Source organism: Betta splendens, chromosome 15 (genome assembly GCF_900634795.4).
Source record: "Betta splendens chromosome 15, fBetSpl5.4, whole genome shotgun sequence".
Classification (NCBI taxonomy): Eukaryota; Metazoa; Chordata; class Actinopteri; order Anabantiformes; family Osphronemidae; genus Betta; species Betta splendens.
In genome coordinates, this window is record NC_040895.2 from 6,550,989 (window position 1) to 6,574,989 (window position 24,001).

The 24,001-nt window shown below is 40.1% G+C and overlaps 1 protein-coding gene across 3 annotated transcripts; it reads left to right on the forward strand.

Annotated features, from left to right (window-relative positions):
• The first annotated feature begins 204 nt into the window (after window positions 1-204).
• Window positions 205-14,430, forward strand: LOC114870769 (rab11 family-interacting protein 2). Of its 3 annotated transcripts, none has more exons than XM_029175833.3 (6): window positions 205-394; window positions 882-1,491; window positions 4,410-4,810; window positions 5,642-5,996; window positions 6,789-6,894; window positions 9,766-14,430. In XM_029175833.3, exons 2-6 carry the CDS (start codon window positions 1,139-1,141, stop codon window positions 9,988-9,990), a joined length of 1,440 nt encoding a protein of 479 aa, XP_029031666.1. In that variant the 5' UTR covers window positions 205-394; window positions 882-1,138; the 3' UTR covers window positions 9,991-14,430. The 3 variants fall into 3 exon arrangements, with proteins under 3 accessions (XP_029031666.1, XP_029031667.1, XP_029031668.1); XM_029175834.3 differs by having other exon boundaries at window positions 205-377; XM_029175835.3 differs by having other exon boundaries at window positions 206-394; window positions 6,789-6,858.
• Window positions 14,431-24,001: the final 9,571 nt, after the last annotated feature.

The window sequence follows — 24,001 nt, forward strand, 5'->3', positions numbered from 1 at the left end:
GCGAGCCCACCCGCGCGCGCACACGCACCCATATAACGCTATTCTGAGGAGGCTGTGTTAATATTGGATTTAATTAATGTATAGGTAAGAAAAAAATTTATAATCGCCCTGCGACTTGTCTCTTTCCGCCTTTTAGACATTTTCAAATAAATTATCAATTATAGTAATAATTATTCTGCGTACGTGAACTTTAACCGGTGAGAGGCGGAAGTGACGTAAGATCAGGAAGCGCTACTCTCCCCTGTCCGACAGAAGTGAACAGCAACCGTAGCAACTAACAACTAACGCTGGCGGATGTATGCGTCAGAAAACCAGCAACTGCGTGTGTTTGAGGAACCGTCTGTGATGAGCTGAAGTACTCACGCACTTCAGCGTCGGTGAGAATGAGGTCGAGGTAAAAAGCCGTCAGTCGCGCTCCCTTGCTAGCTCAGAAGCTAACTACGCGTGGCTACTGCAGCATTAGACTAGAAGCTAACCGTATATAAGTCAAGCTCCACTTAAACCTCATCATTTACGCAGTGGCTGATCGCTTCATAGTTTTAAAAACATTAATGTGGGAGTAGAGTTCCGTAGTCAGATGAATAGAAACATTGGTTGTTACAACAGATATGTGTATTGATGTCTATATAAACTCACCTTTTTCACTGAGTCAGTCATTAATATAGTCACTCCTGTCATCGAATAAAATCAGCAAATTCTGTTTTGATACTGTAGCTATAGGTGACCAACATATTATTAGTGTGTAAACCCAGGACGTTCAATTTCGACATTTCTTAAAATCCCATGATAAGAGTCATGATGTGGTTCAGGGAAAATACTGATGTTGTTCTGTGTGTGTGTGTGTGTGTGTGTGTGTGTGTGTGTGTGTGTGTGTGTTTCAGATGACTCATCGGTGGCTTGGACATTTGTGATCTGAAAATGAGACTTGCTCAGTTTGTCAGGCTTGTAAGACCTGCTACTTTACACACAGTAGCAGTTTATTTCTAACAGCTGCTACTGTACACATAAACTACACTTGCATGGATTGACACCTACAGTAAATAATGGTTGTTGCTTTTTGCATATCACAAACACTAGAAACTCTAACCACCTAAAATATAGTTTTTGAATGGCTTTTAGTAAATAGCCAGTGCTGAAAATGTCACTGGGTGAGCAGTCTCAGAAGTGGTTTCCAACCCATGTCCAAGCCACTGTTCTTCAAGCATCTGGTTTACAGCCCAAGGGCAAAAATGGCACCAATGACGCCTACACTATCATTCAGCTGGGCAAAGAAAAATACTCAACATCCGTGTCAGAGAAGACACTCAACCCTGTCTGGAGAGAAGAAGCCTCATTCGAATTACCTGGCCTACTTCTGGAGGGCAACCCAGAAGTGTATGAGCTGTGTCTGATAGTGATGCACCGGTCCTTGGTTGGAATGGACAAGTTCCTGGGTCAGAGGTCCATCAACCTTAATGAAATCTTTGATAACAAGGAGAGAAAGAAAACAGAGTAAGTGCAAATCACTAAAGCACAGAAGTCTTATGTGTCAACACAATGAACATGATGACTTAATGTCTGCACTGGTTGCCTTCATAGATAATGATCAAATACTAAATAGACAGTGTCTATTCAATCTACTTGTCAGAGAAACCAACACTGAAAATTTTAGGATAACTTATAATGTTTTTTTTTCTTAAATCAAGTTTCAATGCTATGATGACATTCGTAAAAGTAAGTACCTGACATACAGGGAGGTTTAATTCTTCTTGAGCTTAATCCAAACTGCATAGTAATGGAAAATGTCTCTTTGATTGAAAGTGTGACTTCATTACACTATTTTGATTTTAATGTTTAGTTTTAAATATTGTGCCGTTTTAATTAAATCCTTTGTACTGACTCAAAGCTGTTTTGTATGTGATAAAATTCATGTTCTGCACAACACCAGCTCACAGTCATGAGACACTGTGCTGCTGGGACAGACTTTTGAGAGGAAGTGGAAAATATTGGCACAAGTCTTCCAGTCATAAGTGGATTACAGCATGGACTATGTTAGTTACTTGTCACATTTGCAACATGTGTTATGTCTATATTAGGCTATAATTCTGGGCTTGTGGATTGTTTTTTGCATCTCAGCTCTGTTCCCTATTACGTTTATGATCTAAAGTCTTTTGCGGCACACGATTTAAACACCATTGTATTGTCTTCAAGTACTTGATTTCGAAAGCAGTTTTATTATATAGATCAGTTTTAATTCAATTTATGAAGATCTGACATTAAATAGCTTGTAGCCCAGTAGGTGAGCTGCTCTAACTGAAACCTCAGACCTTTTTATTTCAACTTTACACTGTCTAACACATCAACCACAGATGAGGTAGTGCATTCTTGCTCAGTTAGTGACCACAAATTGGTTTGAGTGTTTCCATTTTGTTGACCCTCTTTTGTGTGAGGCTTTGCGTGGATTGCCCTTCATTCCTAACAGATTATTTTTAGTTTAGCACCAGTTGGTTGGATTAAAACCAGTGGAGCTGGCCAAACATGTTGTGTTAGTCATTTGTACCTACAGTCGTTTTTAAAGGTGTGGATGAAATATTGTTTGGTCTTTACAGCCACAAGAATCTGGGCGTAAATCTCAGTCGCTTTGACTTTTACTTTTTCCTGTTCTTGTGTTTTAAGTACCTTACTCAGTCAGACGCAGTGTGGCCTTAGAATTTAGATACTGGTCACCGGTTCTGAATGTCAGCCCTTTTTTTTTTTTTTTTTTATAAAACACTTGACATCTGTGCTTAGTTTACCTTTCATATGCTCTGGCCTCGATTGTTTAGGATTTGTTCTCTTGTGAATTAATGCATGGACTTGTGTTGTGTTACAGTGATTGAGTAATTGAATACATTTGGGGTGAACTAAATAAGGGTTTTATAGCATGATAGCTTGAATAGGCAGTATTATATCTGGCTAAAGAGTTTTAACTACAAGTGAGGCACACATGTTTCTCAACTGTGCATTAAGCAAACAGGAACAGAAGAACCAAATTGGAACTGGTGCTAATTAGCTCCCTGCATATTTCAGCGTCAAGAGACATTAGCACATTTCCTCCTTGCCCATCAGCTGGGAGGATCACAATATGTTCTAATCAGTGCGGATGGGTTGTATTTGTTTTAGGTGCCTGAGCTGATGCACCTTGGGGCTGTGCTTTTTTTTTTTTTAAACAGAGGTTCTGTAATGGATATGTCCATGATGCTTGTTGGCTTAATCCTACACTGCAGGCATACTTGACAATGACACAGGCGCCCTTGATACTGTAACCACACTTCACACTGGGTCTGCCCATCTGCTGGTTTCTGAACTGACTTATTGGGAAGGAAAGCCTGTCTTGATATCTGAGCAGGCAGCCCATAATTATCACACACCTGTGTTTGTTGATTGTGAGGAGTTTCCCAGCAGTCCAGGCCCGAGTGGGAGGATTGTGGTTCCAAGCAGAGCAAGGTTTATCTTGGCCTTGAGACAGACGTGAGGTGCAGCCCCAGCCCCATGGCAGCAGCGTGCTGTGGCTGCTGATCACACCGAACATGGTGTGCAGCTTGGGAATTGGACCCAGAAAGAGCCTTCATAGCTGGGCTCCTGTGCCACCAGCTAGATGTGATGAACAGCTTTTAAAGGGAAATTTCCTCTCTTTTATTGGAAATTACCTGAACTGTAATTCTAATATATTTTGAGTTCAGGGTTAATAAAGAAATTTGGTGATACTGAACCATAATAAAGTTAAATGAGATGACAGGCAAATATTAGCAACGGGTGTATTCCCTACATCTACGTCTGGGTTTGCAATCCCTAGACTGTGTAGCTTATCATTGGATTCTTGAAGGACATTGTCACAAGGTCTATCACTTGGAGCATATATCTCATGCATGTATGAACTGTTGGTTTGCCCTGCGATGTGGTTTTGCAGCTTCCCAATTGCTTGTCATTGCATTTTTGAACAAAGGCCAGATTTGTGCAAATGCCACTTTATTTTGCTCAGAGTGAAAGCATAAATCCCATTACTTCTAGTTGAAAAAGCAGAGAGGTTAAACAAATAGAAACCCAGAAGCTGCCTGAAATAGTCTATATTATTCAGTCTGAAAAGAATGTTTATCCTCTGAACGATAAATTGCCTTCTCAATTGTACAAGAAAACGTTTTAAGTCGCTGCATTTGCATGTAGCGCTTGGATTAGTCCGCTCAAATTAGCCTTTTTGGTGGTGTCCATAAAGGACTAGGTAGAGCACATTAGAAAGCTTGTGAGATATTTTCTTCTATTTCTCCAACATTCTTTATATACCTGTCTGTATCCTATGGAATTATTTGTAATAAACTCAGGAGTTTTTTTTTATTTAAATGGTCTAAATTACTTTGCTCAGCCTTAAACCTCTTCCACTTTGGTCATTTTAGCTGGTATTCCTTGGAGTCCAAGTCGGGGAAAAAGAAGAAAGAACGAGGACGTATACAAGTCAGCATTCAGTTCATGAGGAACAACATGACGGCCAGCATGTTCGACCTCTCCATGAAGGAAAAGCCACGCTCGCCTTTTTCCAAACTAAAAGACAAGATGAAAGGTCGCAAGCACGACAGTGGCTTCAGCGACACGTCGTCGGCCATCCTGCCCCGCTCCGCCGTAGGTGACTCCGAGCCCAGCCGTCAGTCCATTGCCCCAGAACCACAAGCCCAACCTGAAGCAAAAGCCAAGAGACCACTGCTCGCCGGGTCCCATAAACTCTCTGCAGCCCATTCCATGTCCGATCTCATTGGGAGCCACTTTCAGCCCAAGCTAGACTCCATTAACTCTATAGAAGGTAGTGGTGAGAATCAAAATGTTATTCTTCCTGAGTTGCGGGCAGTTCATTTCGGAATGTGTTATATTTGACATTTAAACTAGTAAACTGCCCCAAATCTTCTTTTTCTTTACAGTGTGAGGTTATTGCTGATAAGTCAGTGCTTATTACCGTAGCTTTTAAAGCTCAAGAACAGATACAAGAAAGACACTGGTCCTCTATTCAATGAATGAGTGACAAATAATGTGCACATGCATATAAAGTAGCATTGTTCAACTCACTGGTCATTTCACTTTGAATGATCTCCCCTGCACAGCTGTTGGGTTAGTTACAGTGTGATAGTGTTGCCTTTATCTTATAAGCTGCTTTGTTATCATTCAAGTTGGTGGGCAGGGGAATGGAACCTACTCAGGGATCCAATGGTATGTGTTACACGAGCAGATTTGGATGATATGAATGATATAACAAGCTGTTCTAAATCACTGCTTACAAATGAATGTTTTGTGCGGTTGAATTAGCCGGTAAAGTCACACGCCGGCTTGGAAAATAACACGGGTAAACAATTAATCAGAGCACAGAGTTTAGATCTTTGCATGTTTCTTTTTATCTGACAGAATGTAAGTGTTGATGAAAAGAAAACAGGCATTAATCAATTTTAAATTTACCCAGCGTAATGACATCAAATCAGTGAGCACTGGCTGTTAAAGCCTGATTAGATCATCCCAATCTCTCACAGATAATCATACAAATGGAAACAATCATATATTTGACCCCGTGTGCTCAGTTGTGTGCATGTTTTTTCCTCCCTAACTCCAAGTTATTATAATGTTTTTGCTTCTTTTCTTCGGCCAGGGAGTACAGGTGGACCTCACAGACGTTCCCAGAGCGAAGTGCCAGGCTACCAGGACGCAGAGGTGCACAGTGACCCTTTCACTGATATCAGTGACACCCTGCCACAGAAATATGCCACACTCCCACGCAATCGCAACCCCTTTGAGGGGGAGCACGGGCAGCTGTGGGACCAGGCAGAGCGGAAGGAGAAAAAGGAGAAGGTCAGCCTGTTGGAACGGGTGACAGGAAAGAAGGAAGGCCGCAAGACAAATAATGGGGGGCGTTTGGGCAGTTCTGGAGACCTGCGTTCCCCCAACCCCTTCAGTGGAGACTCCCAAGCAGACACTAACCCATTCAGCTCCAACTACAAAGCCAGGTAGTTAATTTATCACAAAATGTTGTTATACGGCTGTCTTTTCCTAATCAGTGTTGAGCCTTGATGGTCAGGTTTTATTTATTTCACACTGACCTGTGAATTATGAGACGTTAAAAATCTGTTTCTCAGTGTAGAAATGTGGACTTCCTCTAGACAGCATAAATGTAAAGTTAGGATTTGTTCTACACGTGGCTTTTTTATGGTGGTTTACACACACACACACACACACATACTCTACATGACAATTCTCATGATTGGTACAGTTAAATGATATCTGTGTTATTGTTGTTCAAACATTTCCTCAGAGCCATTTCCATCTATTTCCCCACATAAAGAGTTGGTGAGCACTGTGGCTAAGTTCTGATTTATCACAGAGGAAGGTGTCATTAGTGGCTCTTTAGAGAGCCTGGGCTTGATAACAGAGCCCTCTGAGCCACAGTAATGAGATCCTCTGCAAAGATAGATCACCCAATTAACCACTTATCTCTGTAGGCACAAGTCCATCATCTTTACTGCTGCCTTTGTCATAAAGTAGCTCTGTGGTCATTTGTAATATGGTTCATGGGCATAAAAGGTAGTTCGCAGTGCAATATTTATAAACCAGCTGCAACAAAAATGTTCCATGATTCACATTTTAAGTCGGGCACCATACGGCCTTGAACATACACATCTATGTTTCATTTGTTGCAAATATAAACACCTCAGAGCTTCTATTAGTAAAATGTTGTGTGTATTTATGTACACTAAAAGACCACTGTGTGAGTGCTGACTTTGTTTTTGATTGACTTGCAGTGATAGAAAGTCAGGAAATGAAGACATCAGCTTTGGCAACAGAAAGAAGGACCTTTATGGCAAGAAAAACGTAAGGACAACTTTATACAAAGAGCTGATGGGTCAGGTGATTTTGTTTGTTGTCACTTACGCTTAGTTTTTTGTGTGGAAACATAATAATAATCAACCTATTAAGTAGGTCTGGCTTGAGGCACATAGAACAACATTACAGGCAACCAACAAAACATTTGGTCAACTCTAATCACTCCCAATTACTCAACAGCCTGTAGTTCCACCTTTATCAGCAGCAACTTAAAGTAATTGTTTCCTAAATGACTTTATCAGTCTTGTGGCCTCATTTCTTCTTTATTGCTTCAGTTTGTCAAGGTTCCTTCGTAGCAGATCAGTTGGCTTTGTCAAACATCCTAATGGAGATTTATTAATTTGCTTTGGGTTATTGTCCTTTAGCTTGAGCCCATTTTGACAACGCTTTGGCTGAAAAACTAATGGCCTCATATACAATAGTCCTCTAGAATACGCTGGTACACATAATCAACTGGTCGACTGTAGGCTTGTCAGGCTGATGCATTAGCCATGTTTTCTTGTTTGCAGTGCTCTGAGCATTGTTGTCTCACCACTCCTGCAAGCATTGGCAACTATTGCTTTCTGACATCAGTTTTGTCCCTGTACTAAACACTAAATTGTCAAGTAAATCAAGTAATTACAATCTTTTTTCTTTATGACCATTGCTTCTGTCTTCTGGCACAGTTTTAAAACACACCTTAATCCTCCAGAGCTGCAATCTCTGAAAACTGCAGCATTCACAGATGAATGAAGGACTGATAATCTGACTCCTACCCTCTTTAATCCTATATATAAGTAAGGGCTCATTTGGTATTGAACACATTTGGGTTTTCTATGGGCTTCACCCAATACTAACTTCTGCGCATTGCTGTAGATGACAGTAACTAAGCTGAAAAATAATGGAAAAATGCCTAACAGTTGGCACTGTGTTGTTACTTTGCATTCAGCGTCGTTCCGATTATTTTTATAAAGGGAACTGAAAAGTTTCATTTGACATCGCAGCTGGTGACACTGATCTCAAAGACCTCTGAAAATTCAGATGTGCCATTCAACTAATTAGCAGCTGCACACATCGGTCATCATGTCTGAGCCGATCATAATTTGAAGCAGTGTGAAATCTCGGTCTGTGAGGTCAGTTGCATTGGTGTACTGCAGGGATTCTGTAATTGGAGATTTTTGGGTTAAGAAAAAGAACCATGGTCACTTGTTTCGCTTTTTAATGGTTATTTGTAGAGGGCATCTTACCCCTTTTTTTTAAGTTTGCGTTTAGTTTAAAATCTTTCCAGTTTGATAAAACCTAAAATTTGCCAACTATTACACAGTGAAATTGGTATTTACGACAGAGCAGTGGGAGCAGTAGCTGAAGTGACGGCTAAATGAGAAAGAGAATGCTGATAATGGCTTTCCTCACCTTGCTTTGTGGGTGTTGAGGGCTGTCAGTATCCACACATGTGCCCCTGTGCATGCCGCAGTGCCTCGCAGAATTGGCAGCTCCCATTTCCTCCGCTTCAAGGCCCTAATTAACCACACACGGGGGGAGGGAGGGCAGTGGGAGATTTCAAAGGACTGAGCTTTTAGATTCTCAAAGCCGAGCTCATTAGAAACTGTAATGACACAACTGGAGAATGCCAAGTGTGCGCCTTATCTGCTTCTCACTACTGATCGCAGCAAAATGGTCATCATTACCTTGCCAGTTCGTGGTCATTTCCAGGCCTTTGTCACCAGCCACTAAAGCTCCTCATCACTATGCTGTGTGTACGTGTGCGAGGGGGACAGCTTGTGGACATATGCTATCATGGGAGAGCAACATCCACTTCCATGTGACTTATTCACTGTCAGATGGCTCAAGTGTAGAATCTTTCAGCGACGTGGCCTTTTTGCGTTGCGTGTAAGGAATAGGTTACTGAGCTGTGTTCTTGAAACCCTGCTTACATTGGACATTTAATCTCGCTGGCAAATATTTCATTTTGGTTTGTGTCGGCGCACAGTAGCCCCTGTGCGCTTCGGAGCGATTAGATACCTGGTAAGCAGTCCTGCTGCAGGTCCTTCTGCATTGTCTTTAGCCAGCAGTAAAGGCTTGGATGGCGCATGGGAGTGGAAGCTGATAAGTGTGGTATTTTAAACAGGGTGAAGGCTTTGCTGCTCTATCCGTTTGGGGGAGGATGCCCAGCACTGAAGCGATAAAGTGGTCCCTAATTAAAAACGATTACAGCTCCTATCGTACCAGCGCAATATGATCTGCACATACCGTTCCACACTACTCTGTCCAAGAAGATTGTCCTCGAAGAGCAAAGTCAGGCCTGGGATACATACTTATTTTGGTATTTATTAAGCTGACCTTTAATTGCAGAAATATCCAGGCTGGTATTTCCCCCTCGAAACAAAGATTCCATTTTAGGGGGTGAAATGTTTTTTGTTAAGTCCTGGCAGCTTTGCAAGATTTATATGCCAGAAGTCTCTGGTTAGAGAGATCATGCTTTCAGATGCTTAAAACTGAAGATAAAGGAGGACAACTTACTGACGCTGTTTCCTTTGTCAAAGTTAAGTCCCATTAGACGAGTTAATCTGCCCTTGATTCATTCTAAAAACTGTAAGACAGTGTAATATCATCAAACATCTGCCATAGACTTCATTGTGAGGACTAAAAGCCCAGAGAACAGTTTCTTTTTACTCTCATTTAGCCTTTATTAGCAACACAGAATAAAAAATGTACAAAGTAAACACATCATGACTTAACGGCGACTTGCGGCAACACATCTAATTAGTCTATTTTCTCTGTCGTTTTGTGAGCAAACGTAGATGGAGTCTTTATTCTTCTCTCTGTTATCAGACGCTGACATTTCATAGGGGCCACTCCTCTCTAACATAAAACAAATGTACACACAGCATGGTAATTATTGTGTTTTTCTCACAGGAGGTGACACAAGAAAACGTCGCAGCTTATAGCAACCTATCCTTCGAGGAAGTTGTGCAGGAACTCATCAAGCAAAAAGAGGTGGTTAAAAAGAAAGACGCCCACATTCGGGAGCTGGAAGACTACATCGATAATCTGCTGGTTCGCGTCATGGAGGAGACGCCGAGCATCCTGCGGACCCCCTACGAGCCAAAGAAGAAGGCTGGTAAACTGAAAAAGAAGTAGGGACGCTAAGGAACAGGTTCAGACGTGACGCGCTTTCTAGTGGGAGCTTATCAGTACCGTGTTAAACTGAGGGTTGATCAAAGCCAAATTTATGATTGAGTTACATGTTTATTTTAGAACATTTCTAACTAGTAAATGTAGTTTTTTCCTTTTTCCTCATTTGTTAATTTAGTTCATGCAGTTTTTTCTGTCCTCCTTATTTAGATTTTCCTGCATTTTCATTTCACAGTGACTTGACGAATACTTGCTATTTCGTAGGTACTTAAACACTGGAAATTCATGGGTTGATTTAAATCAAATCCACACTTTGTTCTGGAACAATTAGAATTTTCTATATCATACGCACTTGTGACTGTTGCGCATATAACTGGAGGGCATCTGCCCAGAAGCTCTAAGGGTAAACACGCAGCCAAGTCCGTGTTGACCAAATGCTGTAGTTGCTGTTTGCTAGAGACGGTGGTGGATGAAGAATAAGCTGTAGTTCCCATGTTTACACCCATGCACACGACTTTTACTCACCACCCATGCTCGCTTGCACATAGTAGGCAGTATCAGCTTTGTTTGAATCATTTTCTGGGCTTCAGTGGCTGAACTTTGCTCTAAATAGGTATTTGTCAAAAAGAGCAAGAAGTAGCTTTTATGCTTTTCACTTCAATGACAATGATTTACATTCCTTTTTATTGTTTACTGACTTGTTTTTTGATTCTGTTATCAAGGCTTGCTTTTTCTTGTCTCGCGGTCGTTTCGATGCTCACTAAGTGCAATAATCATAACTGGAGCATCTCACTTTATGTTCTGCTGGTTGTTTACACTTTGAGTTAAAGTCTAGCACAGATTTAGAGTTCGTGGTTGTAGCCTATGCATATCAAGCAGCCTTCATCTCCTAGTAGCTCACAGCTTTTGTGGTATCGGTACGTGTGGTACCTACAGTAGATGCAGGTAGGGATATATGCAGAACCACCCTCTTTAAAATTGATCCCATTATTTGCATACAGTATGAATTTAATTGAATGTGTTTTAAGGTTCCAAATGTAAAATGTGCCACTCTCCCTCCTCTTCCACTATAATAATACTGTACAGTACAAATCAAAAGATGACTTTGCGGATTTAATGAAGTATTTATTTATTAGACATACATTTTAAATACAACTCACTGATATGTGTTAACTGTTTACCCTTTACTGCTGTTCTTGTCACAGTTTCCTTCTATACTGTGCCTCAGTATAATTTCAACATTCCTTTAAGATACGTGTGTCGTATGGAAGTGGTTGTCATTCACAGCACAAATACCACACCCTGTTCCAAAAGCCCTGGGATGCTGTGTAAAAGGTGAATGAAAACTAAGTACAGCGATTTTCAAATCATTAAAAAACAACCCCTTGGTTCCCTAATCTCACTTTTAAGCTGCTCCACATTTCGAGCCCTATTTTTTTTATTTGTTACAATGCAGGCAAACTCTATTTATTTGTAACAGACGTTCTAACTAACACTACTGTGGCTCTTTAAGTGTTTTAATGGTAATGTATACTGTAATTCAGTAGTTTTATAATATTGACTAATCCGGTCCTTCACAGGTTGCAGGCGATTTTTCTTTTATGCATAAACATTTTGACTACTTATTTTGAGATGTGTCTCTGAAGTTTTTTATTTTTTTATTTTTTATTTTATTACACTACCTTTCCAGTCTTTTATATGCCCATCCTTAGCCTTTGAGAGACATGTTACTGGCATCAAATTTAAAATGAACATTTCCACTTATGTTTGATGAAATACAGGTTTACAAAGAGCATGTTTAACATTTTACACAGCTTGCCAGCCTTTTGGAAACAGTTGGACAGTCAGTCTGAAGCCTTTTAGTTCACATTTTAATGATAATGAACACATACTCTACTGTACTGTACTGCAGGCCACCTCAGTTTGTAATGCTGACATCATTTGTCTTTACCATGTTAAACAGTGCACCTTAATCATGTTAATTATTGTTTTTCTACCAAACAAATGCAGAGTAAGCTGAGAGATGCACTGCTGGTACTAATATAAATTAAAGGACGACTCAGAGGTTTTAGTCTAAAAAAAGAGACCTATTTTCAACCACTTGTTCTGCGTTTGTGCTGATGTTTAACAATGTACAGTAATATCATCAATTGTTTAGTTAACATGTTTAATTGTTCATTTCTGTTTAATGGAAGCTTCACGTGTGAAACATGCTTTGTATTATCATAGTTACTGCTCCTCACTCAAAATTTCTCTCAGCTTTTTTTCACAGCTCTGACATAACTAACATCTTCATGTAATGATGATTTCATGATTTTGTTTTGTACTTTGTTTGTTTACATCTCTCATATTCAGAAGATTTGACCTTTACACTGTATGATACCAAAACACAGACATAGTGGAATGTCAACAGTTTAAAAACACTTAAATTCAAATTCTTCATGAATGTTGAACCACTCAAACACATTTTGTCATGTACTCCTCCTGATTGCTTCCTGCTGCTGGGAACATACTGTAGTTATTGAATCTCAAGATACACGATCTCACTTGAAGCCTGAATGTATTGTGGTTGGCTTTAAAACACAATTCTGAAACGCATAACAATATACTTTACACTGATGAGGCCAGTGAACCTTGTTTGCCTTTAAAGTATTTGGTGTATCCAAAGACATCATTTCATAGGTGTTTGCTCTGTTTTTGATTGTTTATACAGACAAAACACACACACACACTAATGATAAAAAAAATTGTTGACTGTTGTGCGATGATGTGACCCAGAGTAAATTCCTTTGTCTTAGGAAAAGGTTATCTGATCTGCATATGTTTGGTAAAGCCAAAAAAAAGTTTGAATCCATTTGAAAACTCAAGTATGAGGTTAATTAAGAAGATATGTTGGATGAAAATCTGTTTCCTATTTTGGGAAAGTTTTCACTGGTTGCCTTCCTACATATGTTGAAGTGTAAACTTTGTTACGGGCCTCGGATTAACTGCTTTAACTAGTGTGTACTGTATTAACTGGTTGTTTATGGACCTTGGTGAGCCTTATCTAGTCTACATTGTAAAAGGTTTCACCTTCCTGGACAACTGCACAGGTTGTTGCATTAAATGAAATTGTGCTTCCTTTATTGTGTACAGTTCAGTCAAATTTCAAAGATGACAAAAAATCGTAAAAAAAAAAGAATTAACCACCACCTGTTTTTATTCAAAATTTTAAAATCTGACTTGACATTGACTCCTGTGATTTGACTGCAACACTTATACTTTTTATTATTTTCTTCTGTTTCAGACATTTTGTTTCTTTGCTGTTTTAATTCACTTGGCTGCCATTCAAATGCATAGCAGTCTAGCGATGATCACTCATGTTTTATATTGTAAAGTAATGCGTAAAGGATGTGGAACAAGTGATTTACGCTCACTGTAAGTACAATGTGCAGAAAAATTTCATCGTTTCATTTAAATGTTGAAATAACAAGAGGACATTCACTGTTTAAAATATTTACACCCTGAGTTGAGTTTAAACAAGAAATAGGTCCAAGTGGTTCCAAATTATTATTTTTGATTTTTATTATGCTATAGCTGGTCTCAATATGAGACCAGTTATACCATCAGTAACTGCACCCATTCCAAGCATATTTGTAATGAGCAAGTATAAAAAGCACTCATAGGCAAAATTTTCTATAAAACTTTTCTATGACTTGTGTCACAATTGCATTTTATATAAAAATGCCTCAAAAAGTATGATTTAAAAAAAAAAACTTTTCACCCATGCTGACATGTAATAAACCTAACCTGATGGTTCTGCTTGAGCAGGTAGTCATTGTTTAGTAGTTTGGCAGGTTAATTCAGGCCCATGATGTTTTGCTGGCAGTAAGTCACATACTGTAAATGGGTGCATTTAAATTCCGGTCAATTCTGCATGTTAATCATGTAACACTATGTAACTGCCAAATGAAAATGGCATTTCCTGATCGTACAACCCGCTCATTTCACTGAAGTGGGCTTGTGTTTAACGTTACACAATCTAGGTCGTAACATTCTACTCAAAATTATGTGTAGGTTGTTTTAACAAATGTACTTTTATCTGAGACACTAGATGAGTTTTTTTTGCTTTAGTATTTTCACATAACGGCTAATATGCAAGACTTTCATACCTGGATGTTTTGGAGCGAGAATGTATGTCTTTTATATTAGTGTGTATCTGGTTATACCGGGGATGGGACGATGTACAGTATGTATTGCAACAGCAGTAAAAACTTGATAATGGTAACAGTATGTAAAGAGCCAACGAACACATAATCGAAACAAATCTAGGGATGTTGTTAATATTTACTCGTTCTGTACTGCTGTTTGTAATTTTCAGATAATATGACTATCACTGGATGTAATTCAAAATGCACACACAAGATGGTATTGTCCTTTCCAATAAAGTCACTGCAATAAAAAGTGTTTTCGTTCTTCTGTTCTTTTATTTGTTCTTTTTTAGGCAGGAAGCTGAAATCCAGTAACAACCTTTAACAAATAAAATCTGAATTTTATAACGTCTGTACATATGCAGCAGATCTGGTTAATCAAGCACCGCGGTGTAAATCTGATGCTAATCTGCTGAATGGATTGCTATTCAGCTGTCGTATCGTTCTTAAGGATAAATTAAAAGCCACTCTCAATTAACTCTGATCTTGCTGGCAGTTAAACCATGATTAGTGTTTTAATTGTGCTGATTTGTGTCAAGCTTTTGTTTTCTCCCCGCTCAAAGCAGCTGTTCCTTTTGTTCTGGAGAAATTCCCATGCCTTCCTGGCAAAAGAGAGAAGTGGCATCATTTGACAACTGAGTAGCGAGATTGCTTGTTAAAACTCCACTCTAATTTGCTTATGTGTGCAACAAGGCTGTGTGAAATCTTGTGGGACAAGAAACACTTGTGTTGTTTACCAGATGACGCTTTTGTGAGCGGGTTTGCCGCCACGTCACCCCACCACGTAGCAGGTTAAAACATGACCTCTCCCTTGTCACCTCGGCATAGTAGTCCCTGAAGAGTTGCACCTCAACAGTGCAGCAGCTGCCACTGTACAGCCCTGGGTTGGATCCCACAGTGGAAGATGCACCATGTCAGTAACTAGGAAGACTGGGGAAATACTAAATTACCTGTGATTCCTTTGAGTATTATTTATTATATATTTGGCTAAACAGTGTCATTAGCATTTTCTGTATTGTAGATTTACTAGTATCCCTGTTTTAAATTGGTAACATTGCACCCTGATGAATTTTTCATTTACTTGTGTTAGCCTGTACTCTGCCTGGGGAGACGCTCATCATCAATAAGTGTGTAATCGGGCTTCGTGTAGATGTCACCTGTTGTATTTCTAAGCTTCATGCTCATTGGCGTCCTTACACGTTCTTCGGTGGATTGAATTTCAGAGAGCCCAGCTTCAGTGCGGCGCCGGCACGTGTCATCGCAGCGCATTATATCATATTGCCGTAATCTGAGGAAATATCCAACAAGTGTGCGGTGCACGGATCTGTAGCTGCAGAAGAGCCCACGCGCGTGACAAAGGGCCACCCACAGGTGACCTGCGCTGCCTTTAAATATGGATGGGCGTCATAGCTGGGATCAGTGTCACACTGCACGCGTCCATGAATGGAGGTGCCTCAGGCAATCATGTCGAAACGTATATGAGGAGAAATTGGGCAGATGGATGGGGTGTTTTTAGTGGAAAACCAGACCTATTTGGGCAGCTGGCCTGGACCTGCTGGATGATCGTGGACCAGATGTCAGAGTGAACCCTGCAGACTCCCTGGAGGGTCGGCCCCCACCCACTCATCCAACTCAGCACTCTTTGTTGCACGGGTAACCTATCTGAATGGGTGCTTGAGATAAATCAGATGTCCAACGCGCAGCAGGCCCCGGCGTCGTGCACTGTCATTGTTGGTATTGTCTTGCTTTGATAGCTGCCACGCGTCTAGTATCAGATGAACAATGCCAGATGACAACTAGAGGTAAAAGGAAGGAAGAATGACTAGAATGCATCAACAACAACTAAATACTGCAGGCTACTTATAAAGAGGGCAAGTTATTACAGTATAAGGTTTGTCCTGTAACTATGAAAATATATTATAAATGACCTATACTAAAATATATGCAAGTATGTGATAATAATAATAATAATAATACTCATGTTAACGCTTTAATTATATTCATGTTTGAACTTTATTGTTCTAGAAGTTAAATTTGTTCGCCTGTGTTTTTAATAGTGTCAGGTTTTCCGTTGGACATTGTAGCTAACGCCAAATTATTAGATAATGTTATAGTAGTAGCTTTGTTTACTCATTCACAATCACATTGTCCAGTTCATCACCTGCTGGACGTTATGTAAAAGAATAAGATACAGCAGCTACATGAACAGCTCCTGTAGCTAGCCAGATAGCGGCTAGCTTAGCTTAGCTCATTCTGCTAGCGGTAGTTTTCATGTTACTCATGTAAAACACTGCTACAAATCAATTATTATTCCATAACAGTACTGTAGATAATTCGCCACGTAACACGTGCTCTTAGCGGATCTGGAACAGATCCAGCTCATTGGACCACAGCAGGTGAGCCACAGGTCTTTTTGTCGCTGTCCACACGTGTTTGGGTCTGAGTGACCACTTAAAGCAATGACCCATGAGCTGTGACCAGACCGTAGGTTGTAGAGTGACCAGTGTTGTGTGAGAGCTATGAGAAGCCTATTTACTAACGATCCCATAGGATCGTGATCAAGCAGAATTATTAAATAGCATTCTTAAGGCTCTTCACTACTATTCTTCACTGTTTAACCATCGTACGACTTGTAATGGTCCGAGCCCTGACCCAGCATCACGCAGGCTGCTCTCTGCTCACGTCGAGCACACATGTAGTTTGCAGTGGATAGATCACATTAGAACTTCAGTGCAATAGCTCAGTAAAGCCATGCTAAAACTAGAGTAATACAATCAATCAATCAGTCATCTCCTGACTTCACAGCACAGGAGAGCTCTGCTGGAATGCTGCTAAGCTGCAGATGTACCAGCCAAATTACTCCAGAGGGGAATTACCAGACCATAAATCCAGACGTCAGGAGGATGGCTGTAGCTTATTTCACGGTAAAAAAAATCATGCAACTTGTTTCTACTGCTTTCATAAAAAATGCCCTGCTGTGTAAAGTTCAACCGTATCGCTGCTGACAGATCTAAACATGCTTGCATCATAACGTGACCTCAAATCACGGAGACTTTAAACGAAACATCAGGAGCATCTGCAGTCCTAATTCACCAGGCCCTGACACGTCCTTTAAAATGGACCATCTCCAACAAGACAAACAGTGAGAGCAACTAATAATCATCCCCTGCTCATTCATAATTGTCTGTAAATCTTAGGCATGCTGCAGCTTGCGGGTTTGACTTTCCTATGATTACATCCATAGTTATCATTAAATGCTGTTGCAGGGTTATTCTGACTAAATATTTTTATTATCATGTTTAACTTGATTTCAAAGATCCGTCATCATTAGTGGACATGTTTGTTATCAGAAGTACAGTAATGATTTGAGCAAAATTCACCTGTTTTATTTGTGCAGTTCTCATGTAAGCAGCAGGCAAACAACAGACATAGTGTCTAGTCAATATGACTCAGTTACCACTGGCATCAGATCGCTGGCAGTTTCTGGCCTTCATTATTGCTAATTAAGATGTATAAATATGCTCTCTGGCACTTGACTTGTGATTTGCAATGGGCCATTTTTTTCCCATCAAACTCTAAAAGTGCCAAGGTAGACAAGGTGAGGGCACGAGTGCTGGTGCTGATGCTGCTGTGTGTACTCAGTGGGCACACTTCAGCTCAGCTGGCATACATCTGACTGATGCCTTCGGGTGCCAGCAGCCAAACAAGCCCAGGTTTGAGTGGAGAGTGGTGTATATTTGGGCTGAGCTCAGCAAAGTCTGCCAATGTCTTTGAGTGTCTGGCTTCATGGTCTTGCATACAGAGCCTCTTGTTGAGCTCTGCTCGCTGGTCATCCTGCAGATCATGGCTCCAGGCAGTTTACACCATGAGCTCTGGCCTGGTGGATGTGACTTCACTGAACGCTGACCTAATAGAAAGTAATGACCTGTTACATACATTTAACAGCATTGATTTTACTTGTTGTTTCTGGACCTACATGTACAGTAGCTGTAGTCAGACAATACACATCAGCTCCACAGGTCACATGACACACGATCTCGTCACAAGCAATTCATTAAAAATACATTTGAAATAGAAACCAAGTGGTTTCTACAGTTGACTTTGTGTGATTGGGCTGTGTTCATTCACTTTTTAAAATATTGCCTTAAAAACAGAATTACCTGCAAATGTCAAGATAGCAGAGAGAGGTCTACATATTCTAACAGGTAAATTAAAAGACAAGAGAGGTTTATGCCTCCAAGTGTCTTAGATCAGATGTTTTTCAAAGAAAGCATGAATAAACCAGATTTTCCATGGGCAGTTTCATATGTAGGTCTACATCTGATTTCTTTTCGTCAGAAAGGTCACAGAAAAGTCCATGTGGTTTTTCTGAAGTCTTACTTTTCTCCTATTATCATTCATGTCATATCACCGGACATGCTAATAAACATGGAGGAGAGCCACAACAAAAAGAAGCTGATGGAGAGATTCAGTTCAGAAGTTTAAATCTTGTTGGACATTTATGGAGAACCTTCAGAGAAGCTTAGTGTCAAATTGAAATCAAGCCTCGAGGCCCCGAGAGTTAAAATCTCAGGCAAGTAAATTGTGACAGGACTGTTTTTATGTAGTGATCACACAATTCCCCTCACAATATCTCATGGAATGTACATGTTTTTTTTGCTTTCTTATTCATGACCACTATCAGGAACATTTGTGGAGCACTGGTTAATGTGCAGCACACATGGTGTATTACAGATGCAGATACTGTAGTCTTGTGATGTTTTCCCCTTCCACATTTATCTACATGGGCAAATGATTGAAATGCAGTCTGTTACCATTGCGGAATTTCCCAAAAGACTGAAATAGCAATATTAGGATTTTGAAAACATGTTATTAGCAGACATTTCCCAAGAGTGAAAGTAAACCTTTGTCACCTTTTATCATTCTGCACCTATTTATGTGCAGGCTTCTTCAAATAATATGTACACTTACAGTGTGTGTTTAGGGTAATGTATAAAGGAAAAAATAGATACGATAAAATATGTTATTCTTACATTTTTTTCAATAATATCAAGTTTTCTACCTTTATTTTGTATTTCATTTTTGTATTTGTCTTTTAGCACACAGTGTGGTATTTCTGTCCAGTCATTTAGATGGTGGCATGTGTGTGGCTTGTACATGTGAATCCTCTATTACAGCATTAGACAAGCATATTACTGTAAATGAGGGTCACTGAACAAAGCTCATTATTCCTCAGTGGTGACTAATTAGGAAAAAGAACAATTAGCCAATGACCAATTAGGAACAATCCTCTAATCTACAAAAAGTGATCGGCAGGAAAGATCTGTCGGTGTTTCTTCGCCGTGAAAAGAGAAGCTCTATGGGCGTTCTGCACCAGACGAGATTTAAAAGGTCCCTAATCGTATTAATCTCAGATAAATAATGGTTTATAGTTTTACAAAATTGCTCATAGAAAGGATTACAATACCATATAATACAAAGTAACAAGTTTTCATGAAAGGAATTGAAATTTCCTTCTCTTGCCTCATTCCCTCTTTCTTTTCTCTTTTTTCTGATCTGCTGTCTCATGACAACATTCTCGTACACTTATTATAGCGCAAACAGCTTGCTGGACTTTTCTCACCTAAAGTATAGTGTAATAGTTACCGTTTATGTTTCCAATATAAGTTGATTGCAAATTATCTTAAAACAGTTTAGTCTGTGTGGACTATTATTAAGACTTTGCATGTTTGTTTCCAGCCTGTCTTCACTGTTTTCAAAGTGTCTCATAGCCTCATGGAGACCCATCAGCCTTGACTGGTAAGAGTCTTACTAGCCTCTATGGACTCCTTTGTAAGGGGTTAAATACTTGCAATTTGCAAGTGAGATGAGTTTTCGAGTGTTGGACGCACGCAGGTGGCTCAATTTGTCTCTGTTTTGATATAGCTTAGCAGTGAGCGGAGTCCTGGCAAAGTGTTAGTAAATCTGTACAAGTCTTTGTGAGTTCAGTGTGTGCTGCAATTAATTATGTCGCCTGGGTTTTGACACACATAGCATTATGCTGTCACTCCCTTAGAGAGATGACGTTGATGTCTTTATCCCTTGAATGTAATTGCCTGCTGTCTCTTGATCACCACACTAACAGCCAGAAAGAAAGATGATACGTTTGACACGTTTGATAAAACTTACATCAGGCATTCACAAAATTGTGTTTTAATGTAGTGTGTCAACGTATGAAAAGGCCTGATTTCTTTCAGCATGCAAGGGATGCATCCACTTAAAAACTTTCAAGTCAGTGGAAAGACAAACAAATGATCACTGTCAAACAGCCTCCAGTAATAGTATGGATTGAGTCTCGTTCTTACGCTGGATTATAACAATAAGGATTTATGAGTTGTTTGTATTGTGTTGGTTTCTGAGCGTGGAGTGTCAGTGTTTTGAGAAGTCGACAGTCATCAAGACGTAGCTAGGTGGCGGTTTGTCTGTGGGTACGACTTTGGAACATGCAGTCCACTCTCCTGGAGAGGTGAACCAGAACCAAGTGGAGTGAGGCTGGTGGGCCACAAGAGCTCCATTGTTCTTCACATTAATCAAACCGAGGAAGGGCAGGTAGCATTTCCCTGGCCCACCCCACATGCACACCCTGCCAACCTCCATGAATGGACTGCTTTTTTAGCTGGTAGCGATTGGCCATCGGAGCTCCGAGAGGATGTGTGTCTGTTTAATTAGTGTGATGAGCTCAGCGGAGTTTATGTGCAGTGTTGGACACCAGGTATTAACCCCTCGTGTTTGACCCTGTGAGGGGGGCGACCGACCTCAATCTTGACATCTCTCTCTTTCCGCTGCTCTCGCTTTCCTTCTCTTCATTAGAAAAAGACAGATTAGACGGCGAAAGCAGAGTCTCGTCTCAACCTCAGCCTTTGTTTTTCACCAGCTCCTGTTTGGGGGCTTGAGCGAGAATAATTACTGCTATGATACTTCTAATGATGCTGTCATTAGGATGCTGAGTTGTGGTCTGCTGATACAAAATGCTTCATTCTGAACACTGAGGGCTTTTGACTCTAATAGTGTGTATGTACAGGCATCTGTCTGGCGTTGCAGGTCCTGAGACGCATTGGCGTTGAGTACAAGCTGTTTCAGTCATTTCAGAGCTGTTCAAATTAAATCCCAAAGCAAAATAATTTAATAGATAAATAAAGACACAGTGAAACCACGATTAAAGCTGTGGTCGTTTTCACTCTGCGCCCATAAACAGTCATATAAATGACAGAGATAATTTGCTGGCAGCTGCCTTGTACTACATACTGCTTCGAAAGAGTGCAACGTGTTAACATCACCCAGGGGTACTGTTTTCTAATTCACTTAACCACAGCGGCGGTTTTCTAACGGCTTCAGTTGACAATTAAAAACCATGACAAGATACGAAAACAGTCTTACCATGCCAGACGCACTTTCCACAAAGGTGAAACAACCACTTCAGGCGCAATCAAAGCTGAGGAAATCATCCTTTATCCGATTATGCACTTTATTAGTTCAGTAGAACAAACACAAGCACTTGAGGGGCATCTAGTTTAAGATTATAATGCCTATTTTGCTCAGTGATGGTTAATTTATGCAGGGCAATTAATTAGTGAAACAGTCTTCTATCATTCTACTAGAGCGTCTAATGGTGCACAGACAGTGACAGCAGTGGTCAGCATGTGTTCAACAATGAAAGGGCAACTGGAGGGCACTTCATTGATGGGTTATGGTAATGATTTAGGAAACTAGTTTGGATTAACTCCATAAATGACTAATTTGTTAAAACATCTGGCAGTCATTTAAATGCTTTCAACTCATGTGGCCCAGTCCAACCAGGGATTTTTATGGGATTACAGCATAAGGACGTCCATAAGCACATTATGCAAGCAAGTTCAATGCATGCGTGAGTTATTTTTGTAGGAGATGTGCCCATATTCATCATGAAAGTAACTTTGAATAATGAAATATTTGTTGTTGCTAAAAGACCTTTCACTTAATGCTCATTTTAGCAGATCAAGCAAAAACTGAATCCCAGTTTTCTTGTAAGGAGCGATTCAGGCTCAGGGTTGTATTTATTAATATCACCCTTGCTAGTAAGGGAGTGAGGAACAAAGAAGTGGAGTCACAGCATGTCAGCTCTGTGTTTGCTGCACCCCCTCTGAAAACACCTTATTAATTGGATTTAGATATTTGCAAAATGATCTATTTAATGGGATTACCACTCGTATAATGATCTTATTTATGAGGGAAGCAATCCAAGCTTTGGGGCGGGCTGATAATGCATTTCCAGCTCTTTGGCAGTTAATGTTGTGTTACAAGTGAAGATAAAGTTGAAGTCCTATTGTAAATGAATAGGTAAGTTAGCCTAGTGAAATGGAGATGGGACGGTGGCAGGTCAGACAGGCTTGAGTGGCCGCACTCGCATTCCACAGGCCTGTCTGGACTGTAGGCTCAGACCTGCTGAACTCCTTACAAGTTCAAGGCAGACGTGAAGAGGGAAGGAGGAGGGAACGGAGAGAGATAGAACCCCCCCCCCCCCTCGCTTCAGCAGCATAATGGGCCTTTCTTACATCTTTATCCACCTCAATATCTCGCTGAAGCTTTTACAGACCCTGTTTCCACTTAAATGCCTGGAGGCAATGTCCTTCCTCTGCCTCGTCTCCTCATGAGAAGGAGAGTGGAAGCGATACATGTACATACAGTACACGTTGGGCAAACTCACACAAAGAATGTATTTTCAGTTGTTTATTGTAGCTCGTTAAAATGGATTTCACATGTTTGCCAAGTCATTTAAGCTGTTGGATGTTTTCCCTCATGGAGCTTTTAGCTCCATTTTGTATCTTTTCATGTTGTTTGAGCCACTAATGCAAAAAAAAAAAGTATATATGTAAATGCATTTCTTTTCAGCAGAGCACACCGACTTTAAAACATTACCATTTAAATATAACATTTGATTTTTGTGTTGAAAAAAAAGGTTATAATCTTTTACTTTAAAAGGATGTATTCTCAAATGAGATTATGCTAATAGGCTATAATTTGCATAAAACGGGTGGAAATATTAAACCAGATTAAAAATTCAGAATATTTAAGAGTTTTATCCATGCTGTTAGTCAACAAATATATTCATTCTCCCAGTGAATATTAGAGCCTAAATGTGACATTGTGGAATAAACATAAACCGTGTTACAGTTGCAGTGATCACCTAAAGTAAGTTTTTATTTAGTAAATAACCACAGTGCTCTCTAACATTCCTGTGAAATAAACATTTCTTTTGTCCCGTCTGCGCTGCTCAGCCCAGTGTGGTTCTGGGCTCTTTGGAGCATTAGTCTCAGGTGAGGGCAAAGGCACAATGTGAGGCTCGCGACAAAGAGCGCCCTCACAAGCCTCCATTCAAGTCATTAATCTGCAAACAAGTGTTTTTTTGTGTGTCGGAATCTTATTTTCATCGCCATCAACTTAGTACACAGATTGAAAGTGATTCAGGTCGGGTTCTCAAGTTCCACACGCTTTCACCCCACCCTCCCCTCAGCCGGCAGCCCCCAGCTGGGTCAGCTGGCAGATATTTTATTGTGAGCACAGATGAAAAAGTAACCCTGAAAAACGACTCCCACATTGTAAATCGCATCAGCATGGCACCAACCTACAGTCTGTGATAAATTTAATGCACCCACTATTTTAAACTATGCTTTTAGTTTACAGTTATATCATCATTTAACGTCATTCAAATAATAAAATAATGACAAAGAGAAAAAAATGTACGACGTTTCCATATATAAAAAGTTACAGAAACAATTAGAAACAATTTAATACACAAATAAATTAAACAT

Coding starts and splice junctions, on each gene's coding strand:
- LOC114870769 (XM_029175833.3), top strand. CDS start 1,139: ATGTCACTGGGTGAGCAGTCTCAGAAGTGGTTTCCAACCCATGTCCAA. Junction 1,492..4,409: donor AAGGAGAGAAAGAAAACAGA/GTAAGTGCAAAT, acceptor TGGTCATTTTAG/CTGGTATTCCTTGGAGTCCA. Junction 4,811..5,641: donor CTCCATTAACTCTATAGAAG/GTAGTGGTGAGA, acceptor TTCTTCGGCCAG/GGAGTACAGGTGGACCTCAC.